At 35.7% G+C, this 15,270-nt stretch overlaps 2 protein-coding genes across 2 annotated transcripts in view; one reads left to right on the forward strand and one right to left on the reverse strand.

The window, feature by feature from the left end:
- Nhlrc2 (NHL repeat containing 2) overlaps positions 1 to 114 on the reverse strand; it is a 57,152-nt gene extending 57,038 nt beyond the window's left edge. Inside the window, exon 1 of the mRNA XM_010634665.1 lies at positions 8 to 114. Within this exon, the coding sequence (XP_010632967.1) occupies positions 8 to 114 (107 nt within the window). The remainder of the gene's footprint in view (positions 1 to 7) is intronic.
- A 1,242-nt stretch (positions 115 to 1,356) lies between these two features.
- The window catches only part of Dclre1a (DNA cross-link repair 1A), an 18,481-nt gene continuing 4,567 nt past the window's right edge, over positions 1,357 to 15,270 (forward strand). The window contains exons 1-7 of the mRNA XM_019209046.2: positions 1,357 to 1,835; positions 2,890 to 4,536; positions 5,970 to 6,103; positions 8,373 to 8,491; positions 9,809 to 9,949; positions 11,993 to 12,138; positions 13,373 to 13,527. Of these exons, the coding sequence (XP_019064591.1) occupies positions 1,376 to 1,835; positions 2,890 to 4,536; positions 5,970 to 6,103; positions 8,373 to 8,491; positions 9,809 to 9,949; positions 11,993 to 12,138; positions 13,373 to 13,527 (2,802 nt within the window). The 5' untranslated portion in view covers positions 1,357 to 1,375. The remainder of the gene's footprint in view (positions 1,836 to 2,889; positions 4,537 to 5,969; positions 6,104 to 8,372; positions 8,492 to 9,808; positions 9,950 to 11,992; positions 12,139 to 13,372; positions 13,528 to 15,270) is intronic.

Below are 15,270 nucleotides of genomic sequence, written 5' to 3' on the forward strand. Positions count from 1 at the left end.
AACCCACCCCGCCCCTTCCAGGCCCCTCCGCGGTCCAGCCTGGACATTCAGAACGCCAGATTCAACAGGGCAAGAGGCCTCAAGGCCGCATTCTGCGGGCTTTGTGCCACCCATTCTTACACCATCCACCTTGGAAACTGGCAGGCTTTGAAACAAAACTAAAATAAAATAAACCAGTAGGCTACTTAAAAAAAAAAAATTAAGTCCCACTCTTAGACCTGGATCAGCCGATTCGACACGCTCTGGCAGCGGGAAGCGGTTCCCGCCAAGATTTGAGAGGTAAGGCGTTAGGGATACGGTATCTTCCAGGGAGAAGGCTTTTTAAATTGGAAGGGCTTTGATTTGTACACAAACTTTATGTTTTGTGACCCTGGGAGTGCTGAAAGTGCGGGCGCGAATAGACCGTCCGCCAAAGCCGGGAAAGCGCCCGGGGGAGCGGATGCAGCTGGTCCCGGGAGGGCTGTGGCTGGTGGTCGGCCGCAAGGGGCTTTGAAGCCAGGCTGTGCTTTCCCGAAGGGGAGGGCGCTGGGGGCTTTTTTGGAGCTGGTTGAGGTTAATGTAGAGAGGATGAAGGCCTTGCTCGTTGCCTCGCAGGCTCCGAAATCGAAAGAGAAGGGAGAGCCGGCTGGAGGCCTCTGGCGCGTGCCCCGGGTTCAGCGGCGGGGTACAGCCTCGCAGCTCAGCGGGGCGCAGTAGGACCCCCAGACTACTAAGCACGACCTCAGGTGTTTGAACTTCGTTCATTTTTCAGGGACTACCATGCAGCGGAGAAAGACCCTGGACTAATCCAAGAAACTGAAGTTATTGACTATCTCCAAGTCACGGAGAAGGGCAGTTGCATTTTTTGAGAATCACACAACCCTTTGATTACTGTGTGACCAGTTTTTCTAGTAAACTGAAGTAGCCAACTGCCCAGAGACTGTAACTGGACTTGTGAATTATTTGGACAACTGTCCACTTGAAAGAGAACGGATAGTAGCTTCACGCTGCAGTTATATGAAATTTGTTTTAAGATAAAGTTGTTGAATCTGTACTTCCCATTAGTGCTTAATTTTTAAAGTATTGATTCTTATTTTATAAGTCAAGTCCTATAAAAAGCTAAAATACCTGAATGAAATAGCAGCCACAGCTGCTAACCCTGTGATAGGTTCTTATAACTTTATTATGGCGTAAATAGGAGAGCAAGTGTACTCAGATATAATTATTGTAGTTTGCCAATATATTCATTACCATAACTAGATTCTCATTAAGTTAGTAGGTTTTAGGTTACTCTTCTTTTTCAGCACAGTAATTCCATGCTCAAAACTTGTAACAAGGAATGGACTCGGAATTTACTGAAGATTAATGCCTCTTTAATGATAAAGTCATTTTTGCTATGTTAGAAGACACATTTTTGGAAGAAGACATCTGGGAATACAAATCTAAAAGAAAAACAAAACCAGAACATCCAAATAATTGTTCTGAGAATATCCCCAAATCTGTTCGAAAACCAACAGATGGAAAATGCCAGTCAAAACAAAAAGGAAAAAAACTAAGAACCATCGAAGATAAAGGGAAGGTGAAAGACCATGAAATATGCCTTAAAGAAAGCCAGAGTAGTGTAGCTTCTAGTCAGAATTCGAGTTGTGGAGATGATACTCAGTTGTCCCAGGACAAGGAGACCACTCCAAGGAAGCAGTATAAAACTCAGAAAAACAGAAAAGTGTCCCCAAAGATACGACCAATTTATGATGGACACTGTCCAAACTGCCAGATGCCTTTTTCCTCATTGTTAGGGCAAACCCCTCGGTGGCATGTTTTTGAATGTTTGGATTCTCCACCAATCTCTGATACAGGTAAGATTACAGAAAAGGTAGTTTTCTCAAATAGTCAAAAAAATCTTGTGTTAGGTCAGCCTATTCAGTGAAACAGCAGGGCAACTAATATGTCAAAAGAAAGTTGAGACACTAAACCAGTCATCTATTTGCAAAGAAAGTTGTAAACCTGAAAACAGTTTAAATACATTTTATTTTTCTATAAAAGTTCCTAAGTATCTCAGTATTTTTATAAATATTCATTGAATCTTTTACTGTGTTCAGTACTTTCAGTTTGTTCTTGCTTACTTGACTCATAATGACCACGTAAGGTAGGTGGTAGTGACATTTAATAGATGAAGGTTTTTGAAAGTTAAATAGCTTGCCCAATTTATTATCTTTTGGGAACTGTATAGAAAAGTATAAATACATTATGGATTCTAAGAATGGTTGTGATATATTCATGCTAGTATATATGAAGAGGAACTGGGAAGCATCTTCATTGATTAAAATTCTTATAAAACTGTCCAAAAAGCTGAAGTAATGGTATGGTTTTATTGTCTTTTAAAATAAATGTCATATTTAGCATATGGAAAATTCTACTTGGACTACATAGAAATTCAGTTGTAATGATTTGTATATTTTAAAGTTATCCATTTTTTTAGAAAATATTATTTGAAGAGCAATATAAAAGAGTATTTAACTTAAAAATAAATATTAGCCAGATATGATGGCACACACTGTAATCCTAGCACTTTAGGAGACTGAGGCAGGAAGATAGCAAATTGAAGTCCCACCTGGGGAACTTCGTGAAATCCTTTCTCAAAATAAAACATAAAAAAGGGTTGGGGATGTAGCTCAAAGCAAAGACCCTGGATTCAACCCCTAGTACTGCCAAAAAGACAAAAGTACCTACTAAAACCATTTTGGATTAAGTGTTGATATTTTAATGCTGATTTTTTTGACTTTGCAGTTCACAACAGGTGTTGTCATAAGACCTCAGAGGAGAACTGATGGTTTTCTACTTACAGGTTTATTTATAGTGCTAATATGTCAGCTTGCTCTACAATACTTTTTTCTTTATTAAAATTTTCAGAGTGTCCAGATGGTCTTCTGTGTACCTCAACAATTCCTTCTCATTATAAGAAATACACTCACCTTCTCCTTGCTCGAAGGAGAGCTAGCAATGATCCTTTTAGTGGCTCATCACAAGTACCAGATGGGAGTTTCAGTGAGACTAAGCTAGGCTTTTCTTGTACCCAAGAGGAAAAATGGTCTTTGCATCAGAAACAAACTGAAAACTTAAAAAAAAATGTTTCAAATGATCCCTTGTTGCTGAAACAGAATCTAAAAACATCTCAGCTTACAACTGAAACCAATAAAAGGGTTTCCTCTTCTACAAATACTCATGCTTCCCGGAAAGCTGTACAACCTACAGAATTTGTTAAGAATGACAAATTGGTAGGAGTTGGTTTGCCTCTTACTGGGAAAGAATCAGATAGCCAAACTACCTCCCAACACACAAATCTACCATTATCAGGAAATGACTTCAGCAGCTGTGAAATCTCCTATTCTCCACTTCAGAGTGATGAGGAAACTTATGATATAAATGAAAAGTTGAATGATTCACAACAGGAACTATTTTTTACCAAAAGTTCTAAAGATGGCAGCCTAGAAGATGACAACAGCACTACTGTGTTTAAAAACTTCCATGGTCAGTCACCGAAGAATCCAGAGGAAAGCTTCCCTAAAGTGAATAGCTTCTTAACTCAAGATAAATACAGTGAAGGACTGTATAAGTGCAGTGCTCTAAACGATTCATTTCGTTTTATCTCCCAAGCTGAAAGTGATAGCTCATATGATGATTATTTTCTGTTGTTTCCACCTGCATTAGCAGGAGAACTCCCTGCTTCTGATTGTCAGACCACTAAAGCAAAACCTGATGAGCCAGAATTTCAGTCATCTCAACCAGATAAACAGAAACAGGCAATTGAAGAATCAGCTGTTTACAGTCAAGCTTCTCTGCCGTTACTCAATTGTGACTTGTCAAAATCTTTAGAAAGTCAAGGACAGTGTCTTTCTTTGCAACCAAGCCAAAGTAAAATTAGAGAATTATCAAGTGAGAACTTCTGTGCTCAGAACAATGGCAACTCAGCATGTGTCTGCAGAAAGATGTTAGATGGTATGACGGACGGTAAAGTTACACTTTTAAATACAGGAAAATGTACTACATCTACTGCTGCTAAGTCTTCTAGTAATAAAAGTAATGAAAGACATCTTAGCAAGGTAATGAAGCAAATGGATATAGGTGTATATTTTGGATTACCACCCAAGAGAAAAGAAGAAAAGTCACCAGAGGAAAGTGCGTTAGAAGTGAAGAGCGTAAGTCCTAATGAAAAGAGGCCCCGGCAGTGCAAGAGGAAAGCAGAAAAATCTTTAAGTGATTTAGAATTTGATGCAAACAATTTAAATGAAAGTCGGTTCTCTGTGGAACTGTCTGATGAGAAGTCACAGCATCAAAGAAAGAGACAAAAAAAGTCAAATTCACAGGAAGGGACACATCAGAAGAGGTCAGGGCACCTTATTAACACAGAATCAGAATCTGGAGTCAAGTTAAGTAAAGAAAAAACCCTTATAAAATCAGTTCCTGGCAGGCAGCAAAGAGAGAACACAAAAGTTACAAAGTCATCTGATGCAGAGGAATTAAGACGAAGGACATGTCCATTCTATAAGAAAATACCTGGTAAGTTGGAATATTCAGTGCTCAATGTACCAGCAAAGACAACATTTTTGATCTTCATGTTCATTGTCCATGGATATGTGTGTGTGTATGTATGAAATAATTTTTTGTACTGTATGCATTTGCTTTTAACGATACTTTATGAGCTTTTAACATGTTTTTGGTTTTTCCTTTTTTTTTCTCCATTCAGTTCAGCAAAATTTTACTAACTATACCCTGTACACAAGTTACTATGCTAGTTAGGTGGATATTTCAGAATATAGAAAGACTAAAGTAATAGATAATAAACATACTTCAGAAGGAGTAAAAGCATTTCTCTAAGTAACTATAATAAAAGTATGCACTTGTGAGAAATACAAAGTAGCTTCAAAGAGAATGCTAAATAACTTTAAAGAACAGAATCTTAACAGGTTATGTTTGTCATAATGCCAAGTGTTTAAAAACCACTTTAGCACTGTTTCTCTGCCTTTTCATATTCTTGTAACTTCTTATGCTTTCAAAGATGAGTTTTGATGGCAAAATATGTAGAGGAATGAATTTTATTATTGAAGAAACCAGTAACTTCTGAATATACATGAAAGTGGCCAAAATACACTTGGTTTCAAAATGGTTTTGTAAAAGTGTTTTATTGATGTTCTAAATCTATAATTTGTTAAAAATATTTGTGTGGAGAATAGCACCAGTTTTGTTTTTAATGATTATTACTGTGATTAATTTTCTTTACTTCAAGTGACCCTGAAACCTTTATGCCATGTGTGAAAGCCTCAGTAGAACTGTGACATTGTGCTTGTATATGTGCAGCTTGTCTGTCAGCACACTTGGTAGTTTTCTCATGAACACATTTTAGAACTTCTTTTCATTATTGCCAGTTTAGGGAATGTTCTTAGGCATTTTCCCCACCCCCTTGCCTACCACCCTGCAATGAAATTGAGATTATGTAAATGCTATTTATCTTTTATTATACAGTGGCCCTTGGGGAGGCCACAAGCTTTTGGAAGATTTAGGATTATTATAGCCCTCAACCATTCACCTCCTTGAAAGCATTATCAGTATTGCCCCATGGAGAATTGATGTTTTAGAAAAAACTCCACAGTACTCTCCTCTTGTTCTTTTACAGACGATTCAGGTGTCCAGAAAATAACCATGACAGTATTAACCAAAACAAAAAAGTAATTGGTTTATGACTTAGTGTTTTTTTATATTTTCTAATTTTGTGGGTGCAGTAATTCACAAAATTCTACATAGTAGGATATTTAGTAGAAAATTAAAACAAGACTTATTCTCACCATTTGCTGTATTATGTAGTATACATTTTAAATAAATTATAGTTAAATTGGAGAGGAGGTGCGAGGAGGAGAGCGGTTTCATTATTTATAATCCAGCCAGTTATCTTTGTTAGCCCTTATCATACTGCTGTGTTGATGTTTGCATTGCAGGAACTGGCTTTACTGTCGATGCCTTTCAGTATGGTGAAGTTGAAGGCTGTACAGCCTATTTTCTCACACATTTTCATTCTGATCACTATGCTGGGTTGTCCAAAAACTTCACCTTTCCAGTTTATTGTAGTGAGGTAAGTTTGCGTATTCTAAATTCTGACTATGTAGAATGCTGTGAGTTTCTAAGACATTTAATTTTTAAAAATTAAAACTGTAAGATTATTCTACTAGAAAAGATATGAGAAAACATTCTACTTCAAGATTCTAAAATCAAACGAGTTAATGTCAATGGTTACAACCTATTTTTAAGAAACATGTTTTATTACTTAAGATCAGATAAACTTTCACGATGTACTAAAAAACCAGTTTCCTTCAGGAAACATTCTTTGAGTGCCTAAATAAATATAAAAGACTAAATAACTAACTTCAAGGAATTTACAGCCTCCAGGGGAAACATTCACAAATAACACCATATGGGATTTATATTAGTAGAAAAATAAATAGAGTGCCTAGAACTACTTTATTCTTTTGTGCACTGGGGTGGAGAGAAAGTGTCATGATGAAATAGATACCTGAACTAATTATTAACAGGTGATCAATCCCTGTTACTAAAGGCTTTAGCTAGAATTTGATTTAATCCTCACAGCATTCATGAAGTAGCCTCTTTTTCTTAGTGAAGGAAGTGATGTTTGGAGAGGTTAAGTGAATGCTCCAAGTCACAGAGTAATGGCAGTACCTAGATAGTACAGAGTCTAAATTTGAATGCAGGTCTGTCTGATTCCCAGACCAAGGAAAGAGGAGAGAACATACCAGGCGGAGAGTAGAATTTATTTGAAGGAGCCTGAAAAATATACTTACTCCAGACCAAAAGATTCAGATTGGGAGTGCTGGCATATATATGTCTTTAATCCCAGTACTTGGGAAGCTGGGGCAGGAGGATTGGTGGGAGTTTGAGGCCAGCCTGGGCTGCATACTGAGTTCAAGGCCAGCCTTAACTATGTGGTGAGAATCTGTATCAAAAATGAAAACAAAAGGTGTTGGGAAAGTGGGAAGGGTGGGGGAAAGGTAATAAGGGAGAGGAAAAAAATATGAGAAACTGAAAAAATGGAAATAAAGTGTTTGTAAATGGGGAGGGGAGGAGGGGGTGAAGGGAGGGCAGGGACAAGGGGAAAAAAATGAGAATCAAGACCTATTATGTAAAGGCACAGAATCCCAATGATGAATGTAATTGTATTGTATACCTAGATTGTACCAATAAACTCCCCCCAAAAAAAACCGAAAACAAACAAAAAACCCAGAAAATTTAGAAAAGCTAGAACATGCTGTAGGGAACCACAGGAGATAAATCCAAAGCAATGGGTTGGGGTCATATAACACAGGATTTTGTACATCATGCTGGGAATGATGAGCTTTTTATTGGTGACAGAGAGCCAGTGTTTAAGTAGAAGAATAGCACTGTCCTTGGAAGTATTTGCTGGCATTAAAGCTTTATGGGAAAAAACTGGGAAAGCAGGGAGATTATTCAGATGCTATGGTTCTAAACTGGAATTGAAACAAAATACAAACTGTGGTCAAGATCCCTAACATTTTCTAATGAATCCCATACTTAGCCATACTAACATTTTTAAAATAGATAAAATTTGTCTTTACTTATATACAAAAATAGAAAACAATTCTAAAATTCTTTTAAATAGTTTATCAATTGGTCTTTTTATTTATATATAAAAATAGTTTATACAGTGTTGATCAAAATATAGGAATGTTTAAATTAAAAATTTTATTACAATAGGGCTGGGGATTTAGCTCAGTGTTGCCATGTCTGCCTCACAAGCGTAAGGTCCTGAATTCAGCCCCTAGTACTGCAAAAAACAAAAACCAAAAACCAAACATTTATTGCAATAAAAGACATATTGACATTAATCTCCCTTAAAGTAGTCCCCCTTGCTTTGAACACACTTACATATCATTCTGAAGCTGTTTGAAGGTCTCCCTTCTGCTGCTGCTGAGTGCCATCCAGGAAAAAGGTTCATAGAAACATGGTATGTCTTCATCTACCTTAGTCACAACATCTGGCACGTGCAACTTCTGGCTCTTCCCCAAAATCAAAATGACCATGAAAGGTAAATGTTTCGAATCTATTCAAACATCAAGGCAGCCACAATAGTGCAGTTAAAGACATGAAAAAGGAATTCCAGAACTGCTTCAGAGAGAGACAGAATGGTGGTATAAGTGTATTGAAGTGAGGGAGTATATTTTGGGGGGGAGTAATGGCAATGTATCTTTTGCGCAGTAAATTTTTTAAACTTTAAGCATTAGCTGTGTGTGTGTGTGTGTGTGTGTGTGTATTTTTTAATCATACCTCGTGTTTCACCAAATCAGCAATAAGCGCATCCTGTTTTGCAGATAACTGGAAATCTATTGAAGTGCAAGCTTCATGTGCAAGAACAATATATCCATCCACTGCCGATGGACACCGAATGTATAGTGAATGGTGTCAAAGTCACTTTGCTTGATGCCAATCAGTAAGTATTTAAGTTGCCTTAGTAATAGCTTATTTTAAAAATTTCAAAAGGAAAACACATTGGGATGGTTAAGAACTTCTTTGTTCAAGTTGACATGCTTGATTCTTCTTAAAATTTGAATAAAACGTATTTCTATTTTTGAAAGAAATAACACCCAATTTTAGAATCAGAGATTAAATGTAGTGAAATCTTCCAAATGTTAGAGGATTAAATCGCTACTCTTGACATTAGACTCCAGCTTATTTTTAAAAAGTACATTTAAGAGCTGGGTGTGGTGGCACATGTCTGGAGGCTGAGGCAGTAAGTAGGATCTTCAGTTGGAGCCCATCCTAGGCAACTTCACAAAACCTTGTCTAAAAAAAAAAAACTGAGGAGACAAATAAGGGTATAGCCTGATCTGAAAGCCCTGGCTTCAGTCCTAGTACTGCCAAAGGGAGAGGAGAGAAAAAAATTAAAACTATTGCTGTGCAGATAACCTTTTGCTATTTTCTTTAATATTATTTATATATGTTAACAGTTTGTACCCCATTTAGATATCGGAGATTCTCTGCCTCTAACCTGCTACATTTAAACTAAGAAATCCTTCAGACTTTAAATACCAAATAGTTGGAAAACTTTTTTCTTGAAAATTATTTCCTTCCCCCACCCATCTTTTTAATGTAAAATATTACCAGCATTCATGTTGTCCAACATGACCCTTAACCATGCTTCTTTCTACTTTTCCTAATGTTTGTTAGGCTCCTGTTCCATAGAAATCGTAGATACTTAGGGAAAGGAATAGGATAAATCTAAGTTTCCTAAAATGCAGGCCAATGCTGTTACTTCAGGTTGTTTTTCATTTAGTCAGCTAGCTTTGCTGCTCTTTCTTTTTTTGGTCCTTAACTTGAGTTCTGATTTTTTTAAGTCAACCTCTTTTGAAGTATTCACAAGTAAACCATGTAGTTGGTATAAGTTGCTGGTCAAACTGGTATGACTTAGCCCGCCTCAGAAACATAAAACACTCTTCTCATAGAAAATATTCCAAGGGCTTAGATCTCATTTCTCAGGAGGCGACCAAGGAGGAGTTCTGAAGGCAGGCCTTTCTTGGGAATGTGCAGGGTTTGAACAACCCCTGCCTGGTGAATTAATCTTTTCCTGCACACACTTCTTTTTATGGTGTAAATTTCCTGTAGTTCAAATACTGCATTTTTCTCTGTAGTATAGCGCTTTGTCACTGGCGAGCTAATAAGATGTATAACTTGTTGATACTGAAATAGGTACACCTTCTATAGGTGCTTTATCTGTGTAACAAATATGCCTTTAAATGTTTGTATTCAGCTGTCCAGGTGCTGCTATGATCCTTTTTTACCTCCCTAATGGGACTGTTGTATTACACACTGGAGACTTCAGAGCAGATCCGAGCATGGAACGTTCTCTTCTTGCAGGCCGGAAAGTCCACATGCTGTACTTGGATACCACGTAAGAGCTTTCTTTGAGTACTTCTTTTGCACACTGATAGCATTTGCTCTGTGTTTTATGAATAATTTAAGCATTTGCTTAGATAATTAAGATGATGGCTTATGGCCAGTTACTGTTTTTAAGGCTATTTCATCAGAAGGATGCTGTTTGGAAAAATACATATACTCACAAAAGAACAGTTTGGTATCACCTGTATTAATTGACTATGGTTTAATTTTTGTAACTTCTTTTTGAAAATCTTTATAGCAGAATTCTGAAAGGAGGGAGGAAAATTTAGCCTCTTAAGTTACCCTTCCAACTGTGGTATTAGGTGTAATTGTGAAGGGAAAACTAAGGCCAAAATGTGATTTTGAGTACTGCAAGTTCCTTTTTTTTTCCTCCAAAAGGTAATTTATAAGTAACAGCTTTAAAATCCTCAGTGATGTTAATACAGTGGTATAAGCCATTATATTTTAAGTATACATACATATTCTCAGTTTTATTAAGGTATACTTGACAAATAAAAATTACATATCTATATGGTGTATGACATAATATTGTATATTAAAATACCTCACTAATTTGTTAAAAATTAATTCAAGTATTTCAAGGTATATTAAAAGAAGTAAGTTTGTATGGGACATTTTAGTAAATGATAGGCTTTCTACATCCATTTTTCTCACAATAAATAATATTTTCATTCTTTTATATCTACTTTAAGGAATAGATAAATTAAGAAAATAAATTCCCTTTGTGTGTATTTTGTATAGAAAAGTTGGACTAGGAAAAACAATCTTGAAAATTGGGAAAAATGTTTATTTGGTGTTTATAATTTATATTTTAGTGAGATAGTGCTTCCTTTTCATATCAAAAATATACAGATAGTAGCTTAGGGTTAATCTTTTACTTGGTATTATTATATTTAGGCCCAACTGGGGTTATGGTGTTCCTGTAATGCTACATTTATTTCTGTATCTATAAAGGAGATGATATCCATGTGAATTTCATTAATTTTAAAAAGTACATCAAATTCATGTTCAATTTTATTAATTTTTTTTTATTGAGCTTATTGGTACATTTTAGGTATACAATACAGTTACATTCATTATTGGGATCTTGTATCTTTACGTGACAGGTCTTGGTTCTCATTTTTTCCCTTGTCCCTGCCCTCCCTTCACCCCCTCCTCCCCTCCCCATTTACAAACACTTTATTTCCATTGTTTTCATTTTCTCATATTTTTTTCTTTTCCCTTATCGCCTTTCCCCTACCCTTCCCACTTTCCTGACACCTTTAGCCCTTTTCTTCCTATTTCACATTGTCAATTATCTCATTGGGATCTTATGTACTATTATAGTTTTTCATACCAGAGAAACTATTCGGTATTTACACGTGTGAATTATTTATTTCACTTAGGAGTATATCCTCAATATGTATCCATATTTTAATTTTTTATTAAATCAAAATTTCTTAATTGAAATATAGTCCTTTTCAATAGTATTTTCTTTTCTTTTTTCTTTTTTCTTTTTTTTTTTTTTTTTTTTTTTTTTTTTTTTGTGTCTTTTTGAGCCAGGGTCTCACTATGTAGTTGAGACTGACCTGGAACTCACTATGTAGCCCAGGCTGGTCTTGAACTCACAGCGATGCTCCTGCCTCAGCCTTCCGAGTGCTGGGATTATAGGCATGCACTACCACACCAGCTAATAGTATTTTCTTATATAGTGATTGGAGTTTAAAAAAATGGTATATTAAGGTTTATAATCCATGGCTAAAAGAGCTGAATAGCTATAAATATTCTTGGAGGAAAAAGATCTTCCAAAGGGCATGTTTTTGAGGTTAATAAAATATAATTAAAAGATATATTGAAAACTAATAATAATTCTATAATAAATTAGCAAGACCACTAACAAACATTTTAACTCCAGGGAAGTAACTTACTTTCGTATATTATACTGCTGTTGCGTGTAGTTTTTAAGTTTATTTTTAAAAATAATATCCAAGGTAGAGCTGTAGTCACTATAGCTTTCTTAGTGTTCTTTTAATAAGTACATATTTCTGTATTACAGATATTGCAGCCCAGAATACACCTTTCCATCTCAGCAAGAGGTTATCCAGTTTGCCATCAACACTGCCTTTGAAGCTGTAACTCTAAACCCACGTGCTCTTGTTGTCTGTGGCACTTACTGTATCGGAAAAGAGAAAGTCTTCCTGGGTGAGTGGTAGCTGTGTCCAATTTGCATTAATATATTATAAAGATCAGATTCTTTTTGCATAAAGTCCCATAAGTCTCTGCTTGCACATTTGAAATTTATTTCTTGAAATTATTCAATATTACCTTTGAATTGAAAGGAAAATTGAATGTGTTTGATACATTTAGATTTTGAAAGGCTTTTTTAAAAATATGTGATAAATATGTTTATATCTTAGCCTTTACAATCTGTGTTTAAAAGCAGATGCCCTGCTCTGGAAACATTTTTTTCAGATGCTTTGGGCTTAAAAGGGTAGATATATGACAAAATCCAAATGGCCAAACATTACTGTAAATCCATTTGTTTTCCCTTTCAGGTAGGCAATAATGTCAAATGTGCTATGCAGCCAGGTTAACATTTTAGACAAACTTGATTGACTTTTTTTTTGGGGGGTGGGTACCGGGGATTGAACTCGGGTCCTTGTGCTTGCAAGGCAGGCCACCGAACCGCTGAGCTAAATCCCCGGCCCTTGATTGACTTTTGATATAAACTGTTACAATACACACTGATTGTATATAAAAACCTTATATATGACAAATTTAAGAAAAAGAAAAAAAAGCAGATGCCCATGTTATATTATTTTAATTACCTTTGGAAAAATGATTAAAGCATGGGTATATTATTCTTTGGGGATAACCATCAGTTAATTATTTTATAGAACAGTTTTAATTTTTGTTCCTCAATTGTTTCTGTATGTATTTATTTCTAGTTTGTCTAGACAGCTTTGTACTATTTTTGCATGATATGTCTAGTTTCTTTTTAAGTCTGGTTACGTTATGTCAAATGTTGAAATATGAAATGATTAGGCTGGGGTTTTAGTGATTTTTTTTTTTTTTTTTTTTTTTTTTTTTTGTACCGGGGATTCAACTCAGGACCTTGTACTTGCAAGGCAGGCAGCAGAACCACTGAGCTAAATCCCCGGCCCCGCCAGGGTTTTAACTTTCCCAAATTTAGTTCCTTCCCTTCTAACCTTTCTACAGTAGGCCTTTAAAAATAAATTTCTTGGCTTTTTCATAAATTTTTCTGCATAGTTAACTAATAAAATGATTCAGCCATTTAAAGATACCATGGTATAAATGCAAATGTTTTAAAGTTGCTTTTATCTGATAAATTCTTATTTTAAAATTTAAGTTGCAATTTAATTCTTTTTCACAAACCATCATTTTTACTATTTTTAACCTTTTACTTTGTCTATAGCCATTGCTGATGTTTTAGGTTCAAAAGTGGGCATGTCTGAAGAAAAATATAAAACATTACGCTGTCTCAATATATCAGAAATTAATTCTCTCATCACTACAGACATGCGCAGTTCTTTGGTTCACCTTCTCCCAATGATGCAAATTAATTTTAAGGTAAGCATTCAAGAGGATAGCTTTTAGCATTGACCAAAAAAGATAATCTGAGATTGTAAACTGGAATCACAATTAACCTGCATTTAACTTCAAGGAATTCAATTCTAGTAGTATCATTAAAATTTGCCCTAAAAGTCTTTCAAGGGAATTTTTAATGCTCTTAGTTTTTTTATGTGTATAGCTCTCCAGAATAATTCATATGCCTGCCAGGAGCTTAGGACCTGAAAAACTGGCATTTAGGAAGGAATAAAAGTAGGAAATATGCAGCAATAAGGTCATTCAAACCTTTCTTTCCCAAATCATTTTCCAGTCTTTGAGTGAATGGGGAAATGAGTGGAGAATTCTAAATTCTTACTTTTCTTCAGATCATTCCATTCTGTATTAATATTAAGCCTAGGACCAGGGATTTAGCTCAGTGGTACCTCACCTGCCTGGCAAGCACAAGGCCCTGAGTTCGATTTCTGGTACCGGAAAAAAATGTATTAAGCCTAGGTAACACTGGCATATATTGAAAATGTACTCATTCTGAGGTTTAAATGAAATAATGGGAGTAGATGCTGAGAGGGAGTGCTATTATTAGTTCCAAGGTATAAACTAAGATATGTACAATATGACCCAACTGTGATTTAGGAGCTTATCTGTCAGATTTACTTACGTAGTAACTAAGTTTTATTCCATTTACTAGCATTTCGACCCCTGGCAACGAAATATATCAAACTTGTGTGTTAAATGTGATTCAGAACATAATTCACAAAGAAATTTGTTTTCACTTTTCATATAACATTCATGAAGTAACTCTTATGGAGCTTTTTGAAATAGGATGCTGATTATAATCTTTGTTATATCAATAATGCCTGTTGTGTTAAAAAAAAAAAAAAGGAATGTTTTAGGTCCACTCCTTGGAGGAAAATCAGTTCAGTAAATCTTCAAAAAGTTAAGTGTCGATGACCATGTGACCTAAAAGTCCAAGCCCTATGCATGTACTCAAGAAAATTGAAAACATATGTCTACACAAAATTTCTAGAGACTTGTTCATGGCAGCATTATCTAAAAGTAGAAACAACTTAGGTGCCTATAAAATAATCAATGACTAAACAAAATGTGGCATAACCATAAAACAATACTTTTCAACTATAGAGAGTAATAAAGTTCTAACATTTGCTGCTATATGAATGAACCTTGAAAACATTATCCCAGGTGAAAGAAGCTTGCCGCCAAAGGATGTGTATGGTATGATTCTTCTTATGTGAAATGCTCATAATATAAATCTATAGAAACTGGAAGTAGGTTAGTGGTTGCAAGGGTTGAGGGAGAGGAAGTGGAGCATGTCTGCCAATGGTACCAGGTTTCTTTCTGGGATAAAGTAAATGGTCTAGAATCAGACAGTGGTGATGGTTACATAACTTTGTGAATATTCTAAAAACTGCTGAATTAATCGAGCACTTAGAAAAAGTGGCAGTTAGCTTCCTTGAAGCTGAAAGCATAAAACAAATGATGAGTGAGGAGTGCAAAAATGGAGAATAAAAGCACAGAACATGGTTGTGAAGAGGAGCCAGATACAATGTTGACGGTCTGAGGGAGGTTCACAGGAAGGGGTTTGTTTAATCATTAGAAATGAGGATTTTTATATGGAGTGATATTAAAAGAAGTAAGGTTTCTGAGCAGGATTTGGAACACAGGTAAAGAGATTCATCACCATTAAGCAGGAAGAAAGCCACCTCTTCTTCTCTGACAGTTCCCTCA

Source organism: Fukomys damarensis, unplaced genomic scaffold, assembly GCF_012274545.1.
Source record: "Fukomys damarensis isolate Sample0158 unplaced genomic scaffold, DMR_v1.0_HiC HiC_scaffold_8, whole genome shotgun sequence".
Classification (NCBI taxonomy): domain Eukaryota; kingdom Metazoa; phylum Chordata; class Mammalia; order Rodentia; family Bathyergidae; genus Fukomys; species Fukomys damarensis.